Source organism: Prionailurus bengalensis, chromosome E2, assembly GCF_016509475.1.
Source record: "Prionailurus bengalensis isolate Pbe53 chromosome E2, Fcat_Pben_1.1_paternal_pri, whole genome shotgun sequence".
NCBI lineage: Eukaryota > Metazoa > Chordata > Mammalia > Carnivora > Felidae > Prionailurus > Prionailurus bengalensis.
This window is the reverse complement of record NC_057352.1, coordinates 28,639,965-28,655,564: the sequence shown is the minus strand read 5'-3', so window position 1 is coordinate 28,655,564 and position 15,600 is coordinate 28,639,965. Positions and strand designations below refer to the sequence as shown.

General features: G+C 40.5%; 1 protein-coding gene across 3 annotated transcripts in view; it reads right to left on the bottom strand.

The window, feature by feature from the left end:
* The window catches only part of TENT4B (terminal nucleotidyltransferase 4B), a 75,250-nt gene that overhangs the window by 8,558 nt on the left and 51,092 nt on the right, over positions 1-15,600 (bottom strand). For 2 of the 3 annotated variants that reach the window (XM_043599162.1, XM_043599163.1), the window contains exons 2-10: positions 12,324-12,447; positions 10,513-10,559; positions 8,914-9,034; positions 6,909-7,016; positions 4,439-4,567; positions 3,472-3,685; positions 1,699-1,825; positions 1,496-1,599; positions 1,205-1,392 (exon numbers count right to left, since the gene is read on the bottom strand). In XM_043599162.1, the coding sequence (XP_043455097.1) occupies positions 1,205-1,392; positions 1,496-1,599; positions 1,699-1,825; positions 3,472-3,685; positions 4,439-4,567; positions 6,909-7,016; positions 8,914-9,034; positions 10,513-10,559; positions 12,324-12,447 (1,162 nt within the window). The remainder of the gene's footprint in view (positions 1-1,204; positions 1,393-1,495; positions 1,600-1,698; positions 1,826-3,471; positions 3,686-4,438; positions 4,568-6,908; positions 7,017-8,913; positions 9,035-10,512; positions 10,560-12,323; positions 12,448-15,600) is intronic. The other variant, XM_043599164.1, reaches the window with a different exon arrangement.

The window sequence follows — 15,600 nt, the reverse complement described above, 5'->3', positions numbered from 1 at the left end:
CTGCCCCACTGTGTCTGTGACCTCTAGCTCAGCTCCGTCCTCTAGAACTCTCCCCTAGGAAGGAAAAAGGCACGCAGGTAGATGGTGCATATGAGGATTCATGATTCCATTACGATCCGTGGTCATCGCCAACAACATAAAATGATGTCCCTTCCACAGTTAGATTACTCTATATGTCACAGACTTAATAAAGTCAAAATTCAAATAATGGGTAAGCCCATTTTATATCTCAAGGAAGCACACTCACAATTAACCCTGATGAGGAACAGTAACTGTAGGTATAACTGTAAGTTAGAGTCAGAAAGCAGAGGTGGGGCTGCCGAGGGATTCGGGGAGGGAGGAATGGTTAGAGGTGGCTGATGGGTTTCTTTCAGGAAGATGGCAATATACTGGGCTTAGTGGCAATGGCTGCACAACACTGAATATACTGAAAACCACTGAACTGTGTATTTTAAAATAGTGAACTTTATGTTATGTGAATTATACCTCAACTGAAAAAATTCAATCAAGAAGTTCAAAAACATTACTGAGTGGAAGAAGCCCTACACAAAGGAGTATACACGATAATGATTCCACTTATGTGAAATTCTGGAACAGGCCAAACTAATCTGTGGTATTAGAAAATCTTAAGAGTGGTTACCTCTGGGGTGGAATTCGGGACTGACTGGAAAGCGTCATGAAGGACCTCTCTGGGATGATGGTAACAGTCTGTACTTTGTTATAGTTGGGGTCACACATGTGCACACAGTGTTAACATTCACTGATGCACAATTTAGATTTCTTTGTACGTCAATTTTGTATCAAAAGAAAAAACGAACCAAATACTGAATACTGGTCAGTAATGAGCACGCTAGAGTATTTTAGGGGAAGTGTACCGATGTTTGTAGTTTACTTTGAAATGTATCAAAGGATAAGATGAATTAGTGGATAGAGGGATGGATGGATGGCTAGCTATGGGATAAGTACGTAACATGTTAATGGCAGAGTCTAATGGCGATGTATATGGATGTTCACTAAAATTCTCTCACTTTTGCTGTATGCTTCAAAATTTTAATCCAATGTTGGGGACATGTACAATCAATATAAGTTATTAAAATTTCCCAGTAATAAATAAGCAAAGGAATTAAGTTTAGCCCTCTAGACAGCTAACCCCCCAACAGAACTCCTAAGCATAGGTTCAGAAAAGCCACGTCCTCATACTTACGACATCACTAGAGCTGGACTGTGTGGCAGAAGAGGAAGACACTGGACCTGATGAAGAGTTTGAAGAGTGTTTACTAAGAGATTCCGAAGTTTTACTTCTACATTTTCCAAGGGCTTCATTTTCTTCAGATAGATTATTATTACATTTATCTAACTGCTGAGTATCTACTATCAAGGTAACACCATTTCCTGAAAGAGTGGCAAAAGATTGGAAAACGTTTCTTCCCATTAAACACACACAACACAGAAGAGCCACTAATGTTCGGTCAACCAATCAATGAAAAACTCTTACCATTGCATGAAGGCTCAGGCCTATTCTGCAAGCCCCACTGTTTTGATATCCAATCTCTGTACGTGGCAACTTCGTCCGTTACTCTAATTATTCTACCTAATATGCTGCATGCGTTTAAAGAAAAAAGAGGGAGTACGTTAATTCGGAGATACGAAGCCACAACCAATTTTGACCCAAAGGGCTGTCTTTAGTTAAGCCTTTACCTCTCCGTTTCATTGTTGGGATAGTATTTCGCTATTGGTGATACAGCATGACTCAAAACAACATAGGCATAATCAAAGGCCTGTTTCACTTGCATGGCCCCATATGAACTCCTTCCAACATCATTACCTTTAAAAGAAACATATATAGAAGATAGTAAGCGTGACCAGTGCTTAATAAGAACTAAATGTGCACAGGCCCTCTTCCAGAAGAGCAAAGGTAATTGCTTTCCTTATACAGTTGCACAAAGAATCTGGGCAGAGCGGGTGGCCATCCCCACAACTCCCCAGGCTCTGAATGTGTGTATCCTGCAGTAAGTACATTATGGCATATAAATTGCCTCAATGTATTCTGGCCCCACAGGGACTATCTTACATACGGTCATGCAAACAAAGGAGTTAACTGCCTGCTCTCTCCTAAGAGTGAAACCAAGCTAAATGAGATATCCCTGTCTTTTGTTTCTATTAGCTATCTAAATATCTCCAGCACTAAATTATAAGCTCCTGAAGCAAGGAGCATCTTGCTGAAAATCTTTGTGCCCTTTACATAGAGAAGCTTCCTGATAAACATTTCCTCCATGAATGAACACGTAGAACTATTAAGGTTTACAATACGGCACAATAAGCCAGAGAAGGGCCCCTAGATGACTACTCTCTTAACTCCCTTTCCTTAATCATTTTCAAAGTTAACACAGTGAAGCAAACGACTAAAAGCATCTCCACTGAAGTCTGGTAATACAGAATCTAAATATCCTACAATGATAGCAAGAAAAAATACTGCCCAGAAAAACTAGGATACAAGCAAACAAACACAACCCCATGACAGCAAGGAAGGAATCTGCTGTTCCCTTTCAAGCCACCATGAAGCTGGAAAAAGCACAGGGAGACTGTGCAAAATTAAAAGAGGAAAGAAGGGGCTCAAAAGGAAAACAGTCTCTCTGAACCCTTCTGCTCATCATTTCTGAGCTGTATTACCATGTTTATTGCCTTGTAGGGCTTCAGGAACCTCGCTCAAAGCCCTGACTGACAATGGGCTAAAATCAGGGCCAACAAGGCCACGACAAAGAAGAAAAAGGCCTGCAAACTGGAGACGCGCACAAGCCACCCAAACCAACAGCTAGTATCTATACTCCTTTGCCTCTCGGGGCCAAACGGCCTCTACTCCCAGCTCACTGGGAATATGCAGCGTGTTTTTCTGGCGTGTGTGTTGTGTTTTCATGTTTTCTTGCAAGATATTTTGAGGAAAAATAATGAGTACAATTAGAAGTTAATTTTTTATTTTCACTCTCTAAAGAGAGTTGTGGAGGGGCGCCTGGGTGGCTCAGTCGGTTAAGCATCCGACTTTAGCTCAGGTCATGATCTCACGGCTCTTGAGTTCAAGCCCCACATCAGGCTCTGTGCTGACAGCCTTGGAGCCTGGAGGCTGCTTTGGATTCTGTCCCCCTCTCTCTCTCTGCCCCTCCCCCGTTTGCACTCTGTCTCTGTCTCTCAAAAATGAATAAATGTAATAAATGTTTAAAAAATAAAACAACCTATAAAGAGAGAGAGAGAGAGAGAGAGAGAGAGTGAGTGAGTTGTGGGGCTTTTAAAAAAGATTTATTTATTTATTTAAGTAATCCCTACACCCAACATGGGGCTCGAACTCCTGACCCCAAGATCAAGTCATACGCTCCACCTACTAAGCCAGCTAGGTGCCCCTCTTCTAAAAAGAGTTTAAAGTACAACAGTGGCAATGCCCTTTCTTTGAATGCCCACAAATTTACCTAATTTCAATACCTGGTTGTAAAGGATCTTCAATATAAAGCATCGATGGCCTGTAGCCATCAAGCATATTTTTCTGTACTTCATCTTTGGCCACATACGAACCACCATCCTTTATCCGGATGCCAGTCTTTAAATAATTGAAGTGTCGTCCGTATAATTCAAAAAATTCTATTAAAAGAACACCATAGTTTGTATTGGGGATGCAAGCATCTTCCCTGGGATGTAACTAAAACCAGGAAAAAAAAAAAAAAAGAAATTATATTGGATTTTCTCTCAATTATCAAGGTGGGTAAAATAAGAGACATCCTCACTCCTATAAAACAATACTATTAGAATTCTGGTTAGGCTAGCAGCCAACAGGGAACTGGAGTAACGGCAGGCTGTACTGCTTCAGACAACACTAAAGCCCCACCGGTACAGAACTGGTGGGGGACAATTTATTTACAAAATTCAAGGCTGAATTTCACAGCTGCCCTAGGATGCTAACAGGGCTGGCTTGGCCCAAAACGTCAGGGAATCATTCTGACTCATGAGCGGAGTCGGGCCGTTGACAGCACTGCGGCTCATGAACACATTCACAGACAACATTAAGACTTCTAAATCACTCCACCCAGATAGCAGATCTCCATTCCAGCTAAACTTCCAAGATTTGTTGCTTAGAAGATACTATTTTTGACATTTATACTACCACTTACACTTACAGAAAGCACGCCATACCTATGCATGTTAAAATTTCAGTGAAAATTCTTAAAACCACTAGAACATATGGGGTTAAAAACAAACCAAAAATTATTTCCTGAGATTTAAAAATACTTATTTATAAAATTATAAAGAGTCCCATTTTAAAGTGAAAAGTCATAAGTAATTAAGGGAAGCATTCCAATTAGAGCTTGATTTAAATTTTTTTCCAAAATGATTTCCTGATGGATTAATTTTATTTTAGTGTACACGAGGCATGATATATAATCATACAACTTACCTGAAGGAAACTGACTGCCATTAAAAAGAGACTATAAGAACCAATTCCACCTGTAAATACTTCATTAAGGTCCCTCTGTAATAAGAATTGTTTCAATACTAAAACCAAGTACGGTAATACAGGATATTTCTGAAAAAGAAAATTGTATTTTCAGTGAATTCCTACATCAGTAATCGTGCTAAGCATCAACAGGAGCATAAACTGGGTCCTTATATTAACAGACTTTAGTGGAGATATCCAACACACTTAATTTTCTATTTTAAGAGCAAGCTATAAAAAAGTAAGCTATAAATAATTAAGGATTTTCTCCTCACAACGAAGGATCTAAAACATGTAGATGTAAATAATGGCATCCAAGCACTCACTATGGGACAGAAACACTAGCAATATATATTTGATGACACTGATTTATGGCCATTACCATATGATAATTCACTTGTAAACAGGTTAACACCAACAGTACACAACAATTCTCAACTTGTAAAGTACTACATCAGTGGGGTTTTAAAGAATCACTTTTCTTAGGTGGCCCTCCACCAAACAGACCAGGGTCCTTCAGAGGACGGTGCACAGCCTAGGAGCAGGGGCACTAAGGGTCCTGCCTGCCGCCTTCCATGTGGGCAGGTGACCACGCTTTACAGAGATGGTGAGGACACCTGAGCTGGCAAACATGAAGAGTGTGGGTCCATCCTTCACTCATGCTCATACTCATTAAGTGCTCTCCACAAGCCAGGCCCTAGCTAAGGACGCTGAGGGGAATACAGCAGGCCCAAACATCTAGAAAGAAGTCTTAACAGCCATCACCGAGGAGTGGTAGAACTACTAGTGACTTGTAGTTTGTTCTTGACACTCTGAACACACACTGGTACTGCTTCCAAAAGAAAAAAAGTCTCTACTTTTGCAAATCATGTCAAAGTCGGCAAGCATGAGAAATAACTACAAATCTATGGAGAAATAATCATTTTTAAACGTTATGGTTGAAGTTGTAAATAGTCTCTTTAAAGAACAATCAGGCACATTTCCAACAGACTTTGATCTGCATGTATCCTTTGACTTGTGAAATTCCACTTCCAGAATCTTCCTACAAACATTTTACAAGTGTAAAGAAAGATGGCAGGTATGGACGGATGTTCAAGCACTTTCTACAATAGCAAAAAACCCTAGAAACATCACTAGAGGAATGCTACACAAAGCATGACATGTGCTGACAAAAGACTATTGTGTCGTCAAGGAAAAGAATGAAGGAAACCTGTCTGTGCTGATACATTAAGTATAAGACAATGTGTACATAGCACGCTATTCCTTTTGTTAAAAATTTCAAGAGGATAAACAAGCAAAAAAGAGGATGACTGGGGTGCCTGGGTGGCTCAGTCAGTTAAGTGTCTGCCTTCGGCTCAGGTCATGATCCCACAGTTTGTGAGTTCGAGCCCCATGTCAGGCTCTGTGCTGACAGCTTGGAGCCTGGAGCCTGGTTCAGACTCTGTGTCTCCCTCTCTCTCTGCCCCTCCCCCGATAGCATGCATACTCCCTCTTGCTCTCTCTCTTAAATAAACATTTTTAATGTTTTTTAAAAAATTAAAAAAAAAAAAAAAAAGGTTGATGATGGCAAATCCCATGAAACCGATCTAAGCATATAAGGTATAAAGTGACTTGCTTTTCGTTTTCCTTTGGTAGTGGTAAATTTTCTATCATGCACATTATTCTCAATTTTAAAAAGGTTTCCTTTCTGGGAAAAATAAAATTTACATACACCCAACACCTCCAAAAAGACTGGGATTATGGACAGTATTTTTCTTTTTCTGCTTTTCTATACTCTGCACATTTACATGAGAATATAATGTTTACAACATGACAAAGTAGTTAAATTTGTTTCTTACATGAAGAGAAAAAGGTGAATCTGTAGAGTTGATAAAAGTATTGTGAACGGACAGAAAAGATATTCTACATAAACCAAAGCAGTTAACATTTTTAGCTTAATGAGAAAAAGGCTGACACGTCTAAGCACGTGAATGCTTTGAAGATGTTGACAAATTCTACCCCATCTTGACAGAACCAATGAAAACAGACATTCTATCACTTCAAGACAAAGTCAGGAAACCTGCAGGAACTACCTTACAGGTGATTTGGGGGCCTACAGAGGTGCTTCACCTAACTCTTAAGAGATTAAAGCAGATGACAAGAATCAACTGTTTGGCACGATTTCAGCCCTTGTCTCCCTAAAAGGAAGGATCTAGAGCAGAGAAGTTCTTCAAAACGCTTTCCCAACCCTTAACCTTAAGTCACGTTATAAATTACTGATTATTACAAGCAGATTCAAGGAAAGTAAAACCATCCCACAGAAAAGAGGCAATTGTCAGCAATACACACATAAGTATAGTTTAGCAATGCATATCAGGACACCACGACAGAATCACAAAGCAAAACTCCACTCCTAGTAGTTTCACTGCATAAACACTATGCCTTCTCTGACCTTGGTAAAATCTTTGATGAGGTCAGCTGCTCGCACGCCATTCTGTACATTAAAGCTGATATCAACTTTCACTTCAGTAAAAGAATCTGTCAATTTAATAATAGGTACCTAAAAGAGAAGAAAGGCAAAATTAAAATATGTGGACCAAGTTAAATAACACACCAGGGGATGGGAAAGGTTACTAGACTTGAGGTCTTGACCTCCTCATACGGACAGAAAAACTCTTGAGTGTTCTGATTACTACGTACTACACAGTCTGCTTGGTCTTCTAGATACTTCACATATTTAGCACGGAGCCTCATACAATGTATATTATCATTTCTATTGGTTGAGAATTTTGAAATCAGGTAACAAAAAACCTTTCTCAACCTTTTGTACTTTGGACCTTTCTCAACATTTTGTACTTTGGACAACAGTTTCCAACTCGGTCCTTATGATTAATGTCAGGTGTATCGGCAAATTGTTCCTAATAAGAAATCTGCTCTCTTAAGTCTGTTAATTATTGGCATTATTGGTCAGTTTTGCAAATAGCCCATAAAACAACCTACCAAGAGAAGTTAAAACCTGAGAATTATTCTCAAATAAAAAATCACTGGATGGTTTATAGAAGATATTAGAAATTCTCTTAAAAAAAAAAAAAAAAAGGCTTGGGGCACCTGGGTGGCTCAGTCAGTTAAGCTTTCAACTCTTGATTTCGGCTCAGGCCATGTCTTGCGGTGGTGGGATCAAGCCACATGTTGGGCTCCATGCTAAGCTTGGAACCTGCTTGGGATTCTGTTTTTCTCCTTCTCTCTCTGCCCCTCCTCCCTCCACCAAAATAAATAAATAAACTTTTTTTTTTAATTTTATTTAAAAAAAAGGCTCTATTTGCACTGTGTATTAGAAAACTCAGGTCAGCAAACTCTATGTACCAGAACTGGGTTTTCAAATTAATAGCTTTTTATAAGCTGTTTTGTTCTAAGAAAACTTAATATACAAAACTCCGAACTTCTAAAATAGATAAATTTATTTCCATAATGAGCATCTATGAAAGTTTTTTAATGGCCATTCTAGATAAGAGTTAAAATATCGAGTTGCTTGATCTACAAAATTTCAATTACAGCTGACCCTTGAACAACACAGGTTTAAACTGCGTGGCTCCTCTTTTACACAATTTTACACAATACTGTAGTGTATTTTCCTTATGATTTTCTTAACATTTTCTTTCCTCTAGCTTACTTTATTGTAAGAATATAGTAGTATATGATATATATAACATACAAAATATGTGCTAATCAACTATTTATGTTATCAGTAATCCAGTCAACAGAAAGCTCTTAGCAGTTAAGTTTTTGGGGGGTCCAAAGTTACATGTGGATTTTTACCAGTGTGGGGAGTTGGGTCCCCTAACCCCCATGTTGTTCAAGGGTCAGCTGTATGAAGAATTTTTGTAAGGACACAAAGTAAGAGAGGACAGCAACATCCTCTGTGTGACTATAAAACTGTTAAATAGATATCCAAATTTTTATTTACACTTTTTAAATATAAATACACTTAGGGGCGCCTGGGTGGCTCAGTCGGTTAAGCGGCCGACTTTGGCTCAGGTCATGATCTCACGGTCCGTGAGTTCGAGCCCTGCGTCGGGCTCTGTGCTGACAGCTCAGAGCCTGGAGCCTGTTTCAGATTCTGTGTCTCCCTCTCTCTGACCCTCCCCCGTTCATGCTCTGTCTCTCTCTGTCTCAAAAATAAATAAACGTTAAAAAAAAATTTAAAAATAAATAAATAGAAATACACTTATATTTAAAAACTCTACAGTATTATGTATGATAAAATGGAGTACTATATTTTAAAGAAATATATAACGACAATGAGTTCATCTGTTTCACATAAGGTAGTGTGATCATTAATGAAACCAGAGAATCATTCACTGAGAATCCAACTATGCTCTCCAAAACTAAATTTTAATTTTGTAAGCTTCATGCATAAGTAACTAGAGATTTTAAGATGAAATGCTAGAAGAACTTACAGTTGCTTTGTCTAGAACTTTGACCGAATCCTCATCTGCAACTTTATGTTTCCGGAGAGCTTCTTCCAGGGTCCAGAGGGGAAGGTTCTCCCACTTCCCAAATACCACAAGATCAATGTCACTGGGCACAGAACACACACACAAAAGTTGTTTGAAGAAGAAACTGTACCTGTTTTCACTTGCATTCGGGCTTACTTACAGACTTCAAAGTGCAATTAAAACCTATTTCTCACACTGCCCAATGAAGACTAAATGTGCTGTTCGTAGTTTTTTAGAGCAGAAGTGGAGGGTGGGGACTTTAACAACCTCCTCCTCCTAGTTTTTTCACAGAAGTCAGGCCTCAGGAAATGGTGATTCTGAAAGAAGTTAAAACCTCAAAAAATACCAGTGAACGTTTCCTGTTCATAAAGGTTTCTGGGACTAAAAAACTTAAGACGTTCTTACATGGATGAGATTAACTAATTAAGTCTGATTTAGATTATTAAGTGTAAAAAGAAAGTTGCAAATGGTTTATCTAGGATCCTACCATCTGTGTAAAAAAGGAAGAAAACATACACACATTTCCTTTTCTAGGTATAAAATGTTCCTGGAAGGATGTGCAAGAAACTGGTACCAAGGAGCAGGGGACAGAGGTGGGATCCACACTTTTCATTGTAATTTTTTGTGCCCTTTTCAATATGAACTATGTGAATATACTGCCTATTCATAAAATTCAATTAATTTTTTTAGAGTGACACAGGGTTTTGCTGAAAGTCAGAATATAAATAAGGAAAAATATTCATGAACTCAAAGTTGAATACTTTATGGCCTCTGTAGGCCTACGATAGCAATGGGCAGAATAGAAATTGCGAGGATCCATCCACATCAACACATTTTTTGTTTTTAATTTGGGTAAAGTAGATCAAATCAAGCTCAAATAAAAAATCATGATGGATGCCTATAGTTAAAATCATACTGTACTGCACACTCAAAATTTTGTTAGGAGGTTAAATCTTACATTAAGCGTTCTTACCACAATAAAAGCAAAAACAAATACATGATGAAATTTCAGTTTGTAGAAAACAGGTATTTACACCTTGGGGAAGCCTTATCATCCCCAAAAGGTCCTGCCCTGCCCCAGACTTCAGGGCCATGACTGCCGTGATTGAAGAAGACTAAAATTAATAAGGGACCTTCCTCAGAGAAGCTCCGGGTCAGGATGTGGGAACAAATCTAATAGTAGGAGTTCGTAATAAGAAATGACAGACCTGCCATTCCAGAGTAAATGCGGCTTTACAGTATAATCGGGTGTTTTGCCAGAATATTACATCAACCTCTGTGTTAGTGGGTTACGTTACAGAAGTGAACAGGCAGGGTAGTTCATTGTTAACTGATTCCATTTGCTACATGTTCCCTTTACATCTGACAGGATACAGATATCAGTTTGAGAAGATCATCTGAAGTGATGTTCTACCCCCAAGGTAATTCAAATAAAATACAGATAAAGTGAATTTTCATTCTGTAAATCTGTTTTGTTCCTACTCGCCTACATTCAACAGCCAAAATGAACACATTCTAGAAAAGGGCACAATATCCTGAAAGCTTCATCAATGTACTAACCTAGTAGGTAAATACAGGCCAGTTTTAAAGCTTCCAAATATCTGGACCTGAAATAGAAAAAAATTATTATATTAAGGTATTTATCAGATGAAAAGCCACCATGCTTTAGAGAAAGGTTGGTTTTTTGCTCCCCTCTATTGGTATTTTTTGGTACTACAAGGGCACTTTTTAATAACACCACGCTTTCATGAAGCAGGAATACTGTATCTCATAGGCAGACATTAGGAATATAGTTTAAATTTATAAGGTTAAAAGAACAAATGTACAGACTGAAACAGAAAACTCTCAAAAGTAATACCCAAGTTACTCATGCTCCCTTATAATCTAGAGACATGTTCAACAAATCCTTAATTTTGATTCCCTAAGCAGGACTCTTGTCATGGGTTACTGAGTTAGGGTCAGACTACTTCAGCTGCAGGCCAGCTCCATGCAGAGCACCAGGCAGTGTCATCCCAACAAGAAGCTGTGGCATAAAACTAGACACATCCTATCCCAACCGTGGAGAAGAGTGGAAGATTCAGTGTAGGCGAGTAATTGCAACAAAGGATGAATGGTGAAAAAGCTCAGCCTCTGAGGTGAGATGCACCCAGGAACCTAATCACAGCTACATGTTTCTCACCTGTAAACAAAAATATGGTTAAAACCCCCCCACCTCTAAAGGAGGAAGATTCGTTTAAATCAGAGTTTCTCAACCTCAGCACTACTGACATTCAGGGCAGATAACTTCACGAGGGGCTGTTCTGTGCATTGTAGGATGTTTAGTATCAGCCTTGGCCTCTACTCACTATATGCCAGGAGCACCTCACCAGTCAATGATAACCAAAAATGTCTCCAACATCGCCAAGTGACCCCTGGGTGGCAAACTCACCCCCCAGCTGAGAGCTACTGATTTGGATCACACAGGAGAATCAATGTGAACACACAGAAGCTGCTCCATAAAATATTAGTGTCCTCTCCTCTTCCCTTTACCTACAGTATCTCATTTAAAGCTTTTCTGTTTTGCCACCTGAACAAAAGAAACTTCCCTGGCTTCCCCTTTATCATCCCAAGACAAAGTCTAAAGAAAAGCCATTTAACACAGAGTAACAGATTCTAATTTCTTTGAATGAATAAAATTGTAGAACAGACCCTCAAAAAAACCTCTAAAAAGTATTTAGTTTCAACAAGAACCACAAATAAGCAAAGAGGAAATCCTGGGCAAAAGTCCTATTCACCAGGTGGGTCTGCACGGGGAGACAAGGAGGGGCCAGAAAGAAGAAAGAAGGAGTGCCAAGATAGGAAAACAGACTGATGCCTGCATTAGCCTAAGAAAATGAGCTTCTTAGGACCTAAGAGATTCCTACTTGACATTTTCATTCAGCTATGAACACTTACAACGGTAGGCTGGAACAAAACAGTAATGGGATTTTGATCCATCAGATCCAAAAACACAGCTACTACAAAAAAAGGCCTGCCTTGTCTGTCTTCTCTTTGTACTAATGCTTCCTAAATATAGTTTACCTCTAGTCTTGCTCTTCAGCACTGCAAAGAAATAGTTTTAACTAAGTCATCCGATTCACTGCAAATAATTAGGAGGCCCAAAATTCTTTTTTTTTTTAATAGGAAATTTATTGTCAAATTGGTTTCCATGCAACACCCAGTGCTCATCCCAACAGGTGCCAGGAGGCCCCAAATTCTAAAGGCTAGAGAAGACTATCGCCCCTAAGTGTACAGACGCCTGCACGTGGGGACTCTGAGACACCAACACGTGCCCTCCCCCGCTACGGACAGGGATGTTGCCCTCAGCACGCAGCAACCAGACAGATACTCACGTCAGCGCTGGGCCAGAGCTCCTTAATCACACTCTCGATCCTGTTCACCACCTCCATCCGCATCTTTTCTTCCTCCGGTCTCGGAGACATGTATTCATAAAAATCACTGATTTCTTCATGCAGACTGAAGGGGGAAAAAAAAGCAGAAAAGCTAATGTGGGCAGGGCCAGTCTAATGAGAAATCACTATCTTAAATAACCTTATCTAATTAAGTCTTCTGACTCCGCTGATGACTTTATGTTCATAGATTTCTACCTAAATGTTAATGCTATAACTGATGCTAGCCTAAAGTGGGAATATACAGAAGTTAATAGAAACTGCCAAAATAGTTACATAAAATAAGAAGTTCTAATAAGTCTTACCAGCCGCTCTCATAGCATTTATTATCTGCCTGTGCAGAACCCTGCCGGGTGTATGCATGCTGGTGATTTAAAAAAAATTTAAATGTAATACGTAAGGCCTGGCCTCTGCCTTTACACTTCCAATCCAGCAGACACACACAGAATCCAGATGACACAGGCAAGCTTCCTGGCCATGGGGACCGGCCATCTTACCCCTCTATAATCCATTCCTCACAGGAACAAAACAGCCTATCTTTTGTAATGTTTGCTTAGTGAATCAAGAGTCAGATGAACAGGAGAGTCAGTGAGCATCAGCAAAGACCTGAAAAGAATGGCTGGCAGACAAGGCTCCATGGAGGAGCTAAAGACTCCCTGAGACCAAGAGGAACAAGGCTCATCCAGGAGGCACTGAGCAAACTGGACAGGCTGAGGACAACAGAGGAGGGAGAGAAGCCACCAAGGAATGCAGGCACCTGACCACAGTAGGCTCGGACTTTCCTAGGGGAACAAGGAGCTACTTCAATGTTTCTGAGAAGAACCAGGGAAAGACTGACTTTGAAAATGCAGCGTTTAAAGAAGATTCATCTGGCACCCGTGCAAACAATGGACTGGCAAAGAGACAAGACTGGATGCAGAGAGTAGTCCATAAATTACTGCAACTGCAGAAGGGCTGGATGAAGGCCTAAGGGAGGTGCTGGAAAGGAATGGGCTCCAGAGACATCACACACACACACACACACGCAATGGCTGGGCTGCAGAGCTCAACCAACAGTAGGAAAAAGGGAGGGAGGAAGGGTGCCTGTGAGTGCTGAAGCCTGACAGGCTGGGGAATCAACGAACAAGATGAAAGGAAAAACCAATGAGGCTGGCTACGGAGTTGAATGCAGTCAATTAATACCAGAGGACAGAAGAAAATGAAGGCAGCAGGTACAGCTCTGAGCAGTGACCTCTGGGAGGGAAAGCGAGGATGAAATGGAGGGAGATCTGCTAAACTTGTGTTGAATGGGGGCGACCCGGGAGGCCGGCTCCAGGGGCAGGCCTCACAGGGAGGGTCTCCTCTAGTACAACTGTGGTGGGCCAGGAGGCCAGGAGAAAAGCACTTAACAGCAATGGCTGCCAAGTGCCTGGAAGAAAGAGGGGCACCCTGGGGAGGGGGGTGGCCACGTAGGGTGGCCTTGTAGTAACACAGTCTTGAAGGATCCCGGTCTAGAGCAGCTACAGGATTCACGGCAAACTGGAAACACCAGGAAACTAAAAATGGTTTTGAGGAAGGGAAAAAAAAAAAGATGTCTAATTCCCAACCCCCACTTGGCTATAACATTTTAAACATGGCCAAGTAAGCAATCAACAGTTTCTGCCTCTTCTAATGTTTTATTTTTAGGCTAACAGTCAAAAAACCTTGAGTTCTAGACTCAGGCTTTGCCTGAGGGCAGTTGTGTTCCTTCAAAAAGTGACTGGCGCTTCCCAGCCTCGGTGTCCACAGGCACAAACAAGGGGCTGGGAACCAGGATCCTTTTCAGGCCTTAATGTCAAAACCTGGGCCATTCAGTAAGGAATGATTTGTAGCAGTGTTCTGCATGCGTACTATGCAATACTGCAGAAAAACTGGGTTTTAAAACTCCAGAGAGTCCTGCACATGAATCCAGAGACTCCCAGTGGGGTCGACTCTTCCCCGGTACGCTTTTGGGTACCTTAGGATCTTCACCTTCTGATTTTCTATAAGGATTATTTCTTTTTCTCTAAATCCCTTTCAGCTTTTTTTTTTTTTCCCCTCCCTTTCAGCTTCTTGAAGACAACAGCTAAAATAATCAGTGTAGAAAGTTCAGAGCTTGCACTGCTCTTCTGCATGTGTCTTTGGAAGGATGAGGACCACAGAGAAAAAGGAAAACAAACAGATTTCTTCTTATCTAACTGGATCGTTTGCTATAAATGATCAAAGCGTATTTGTGGTTCAAAAGCACTAGGGGATACTTCCATTTTAACCAATGAGGAAAAAGACCTCCTAAATGTGACTGTATCTACTCCACAGAGGCCCACTTCCCGTTTCTAAATATAGACGAAAAATACGTAGCCCAACTTCCAGTTAATCTTCAAATCACAAGAAACTGAATAAGGATTTATTCTCTAAACATTACTGAGTGCCTGTGTTCAACACACTAGAAGGAAAGAAGGCTAGTCAAACATGATCCTTGCCCTTGGTAATTTCCATCTAACGAAAAGAAATATGCATTCAAAGTAGTTTTGTGATGGGTAATATATAAGTGCTACACTGTTCCACCACAGGCAGGCTTCAGATGACCAGAAGGAGAGCTTGCCAGTGACAATAGCTGCAGGGAATGGAGTGAGTTGCCTTGCAGGGTAGTGAGGTCCCTGTCACTGTGAGTGTAAATAAAGAAGCTAAATGGTCATGAGGCAAACAAAGGTCTAATAAGACATTCTTTTAAGATTTATAAGCAATCTCTACACCCAACGTAGGGCTCAAACCCACAACCCCGAGATCAAGAGTTGCATGCTCCACTGACTGAGACAGCCAACTCCCCCAAGACACTTCTGAACCTGTAAAAAGTAGAGAAGATTCTAAAATTCCCATTTATCACTAGATTTTAAGTTTCTAATTAGCATATTAAGTTATGTAAGCTTAAAAAAATTTTGTTAATCTTTATTTATTTTTGAGAGAGAGACAGAGTGCGAGCAGGGGAGGAGCAGAGAAAGAGGGAGACATAGAATCTGAAGCAGGCTCCAGGCCCTGAGCTGTCAGCACAGAGCCCGACATGGGACTCGAACCCACGAACCGTGATATCATGATCTGAGCTGAAGTCGGATGCTCAAACGACTGAGCCACCCAGACGCCCCAAGTTGTACAAGCGTTTAAAATAAGACCACCCTAGGGGTACCTGGGTGGCTCAAGTCGGTTAAGCATCCGACTCTTGATCTCA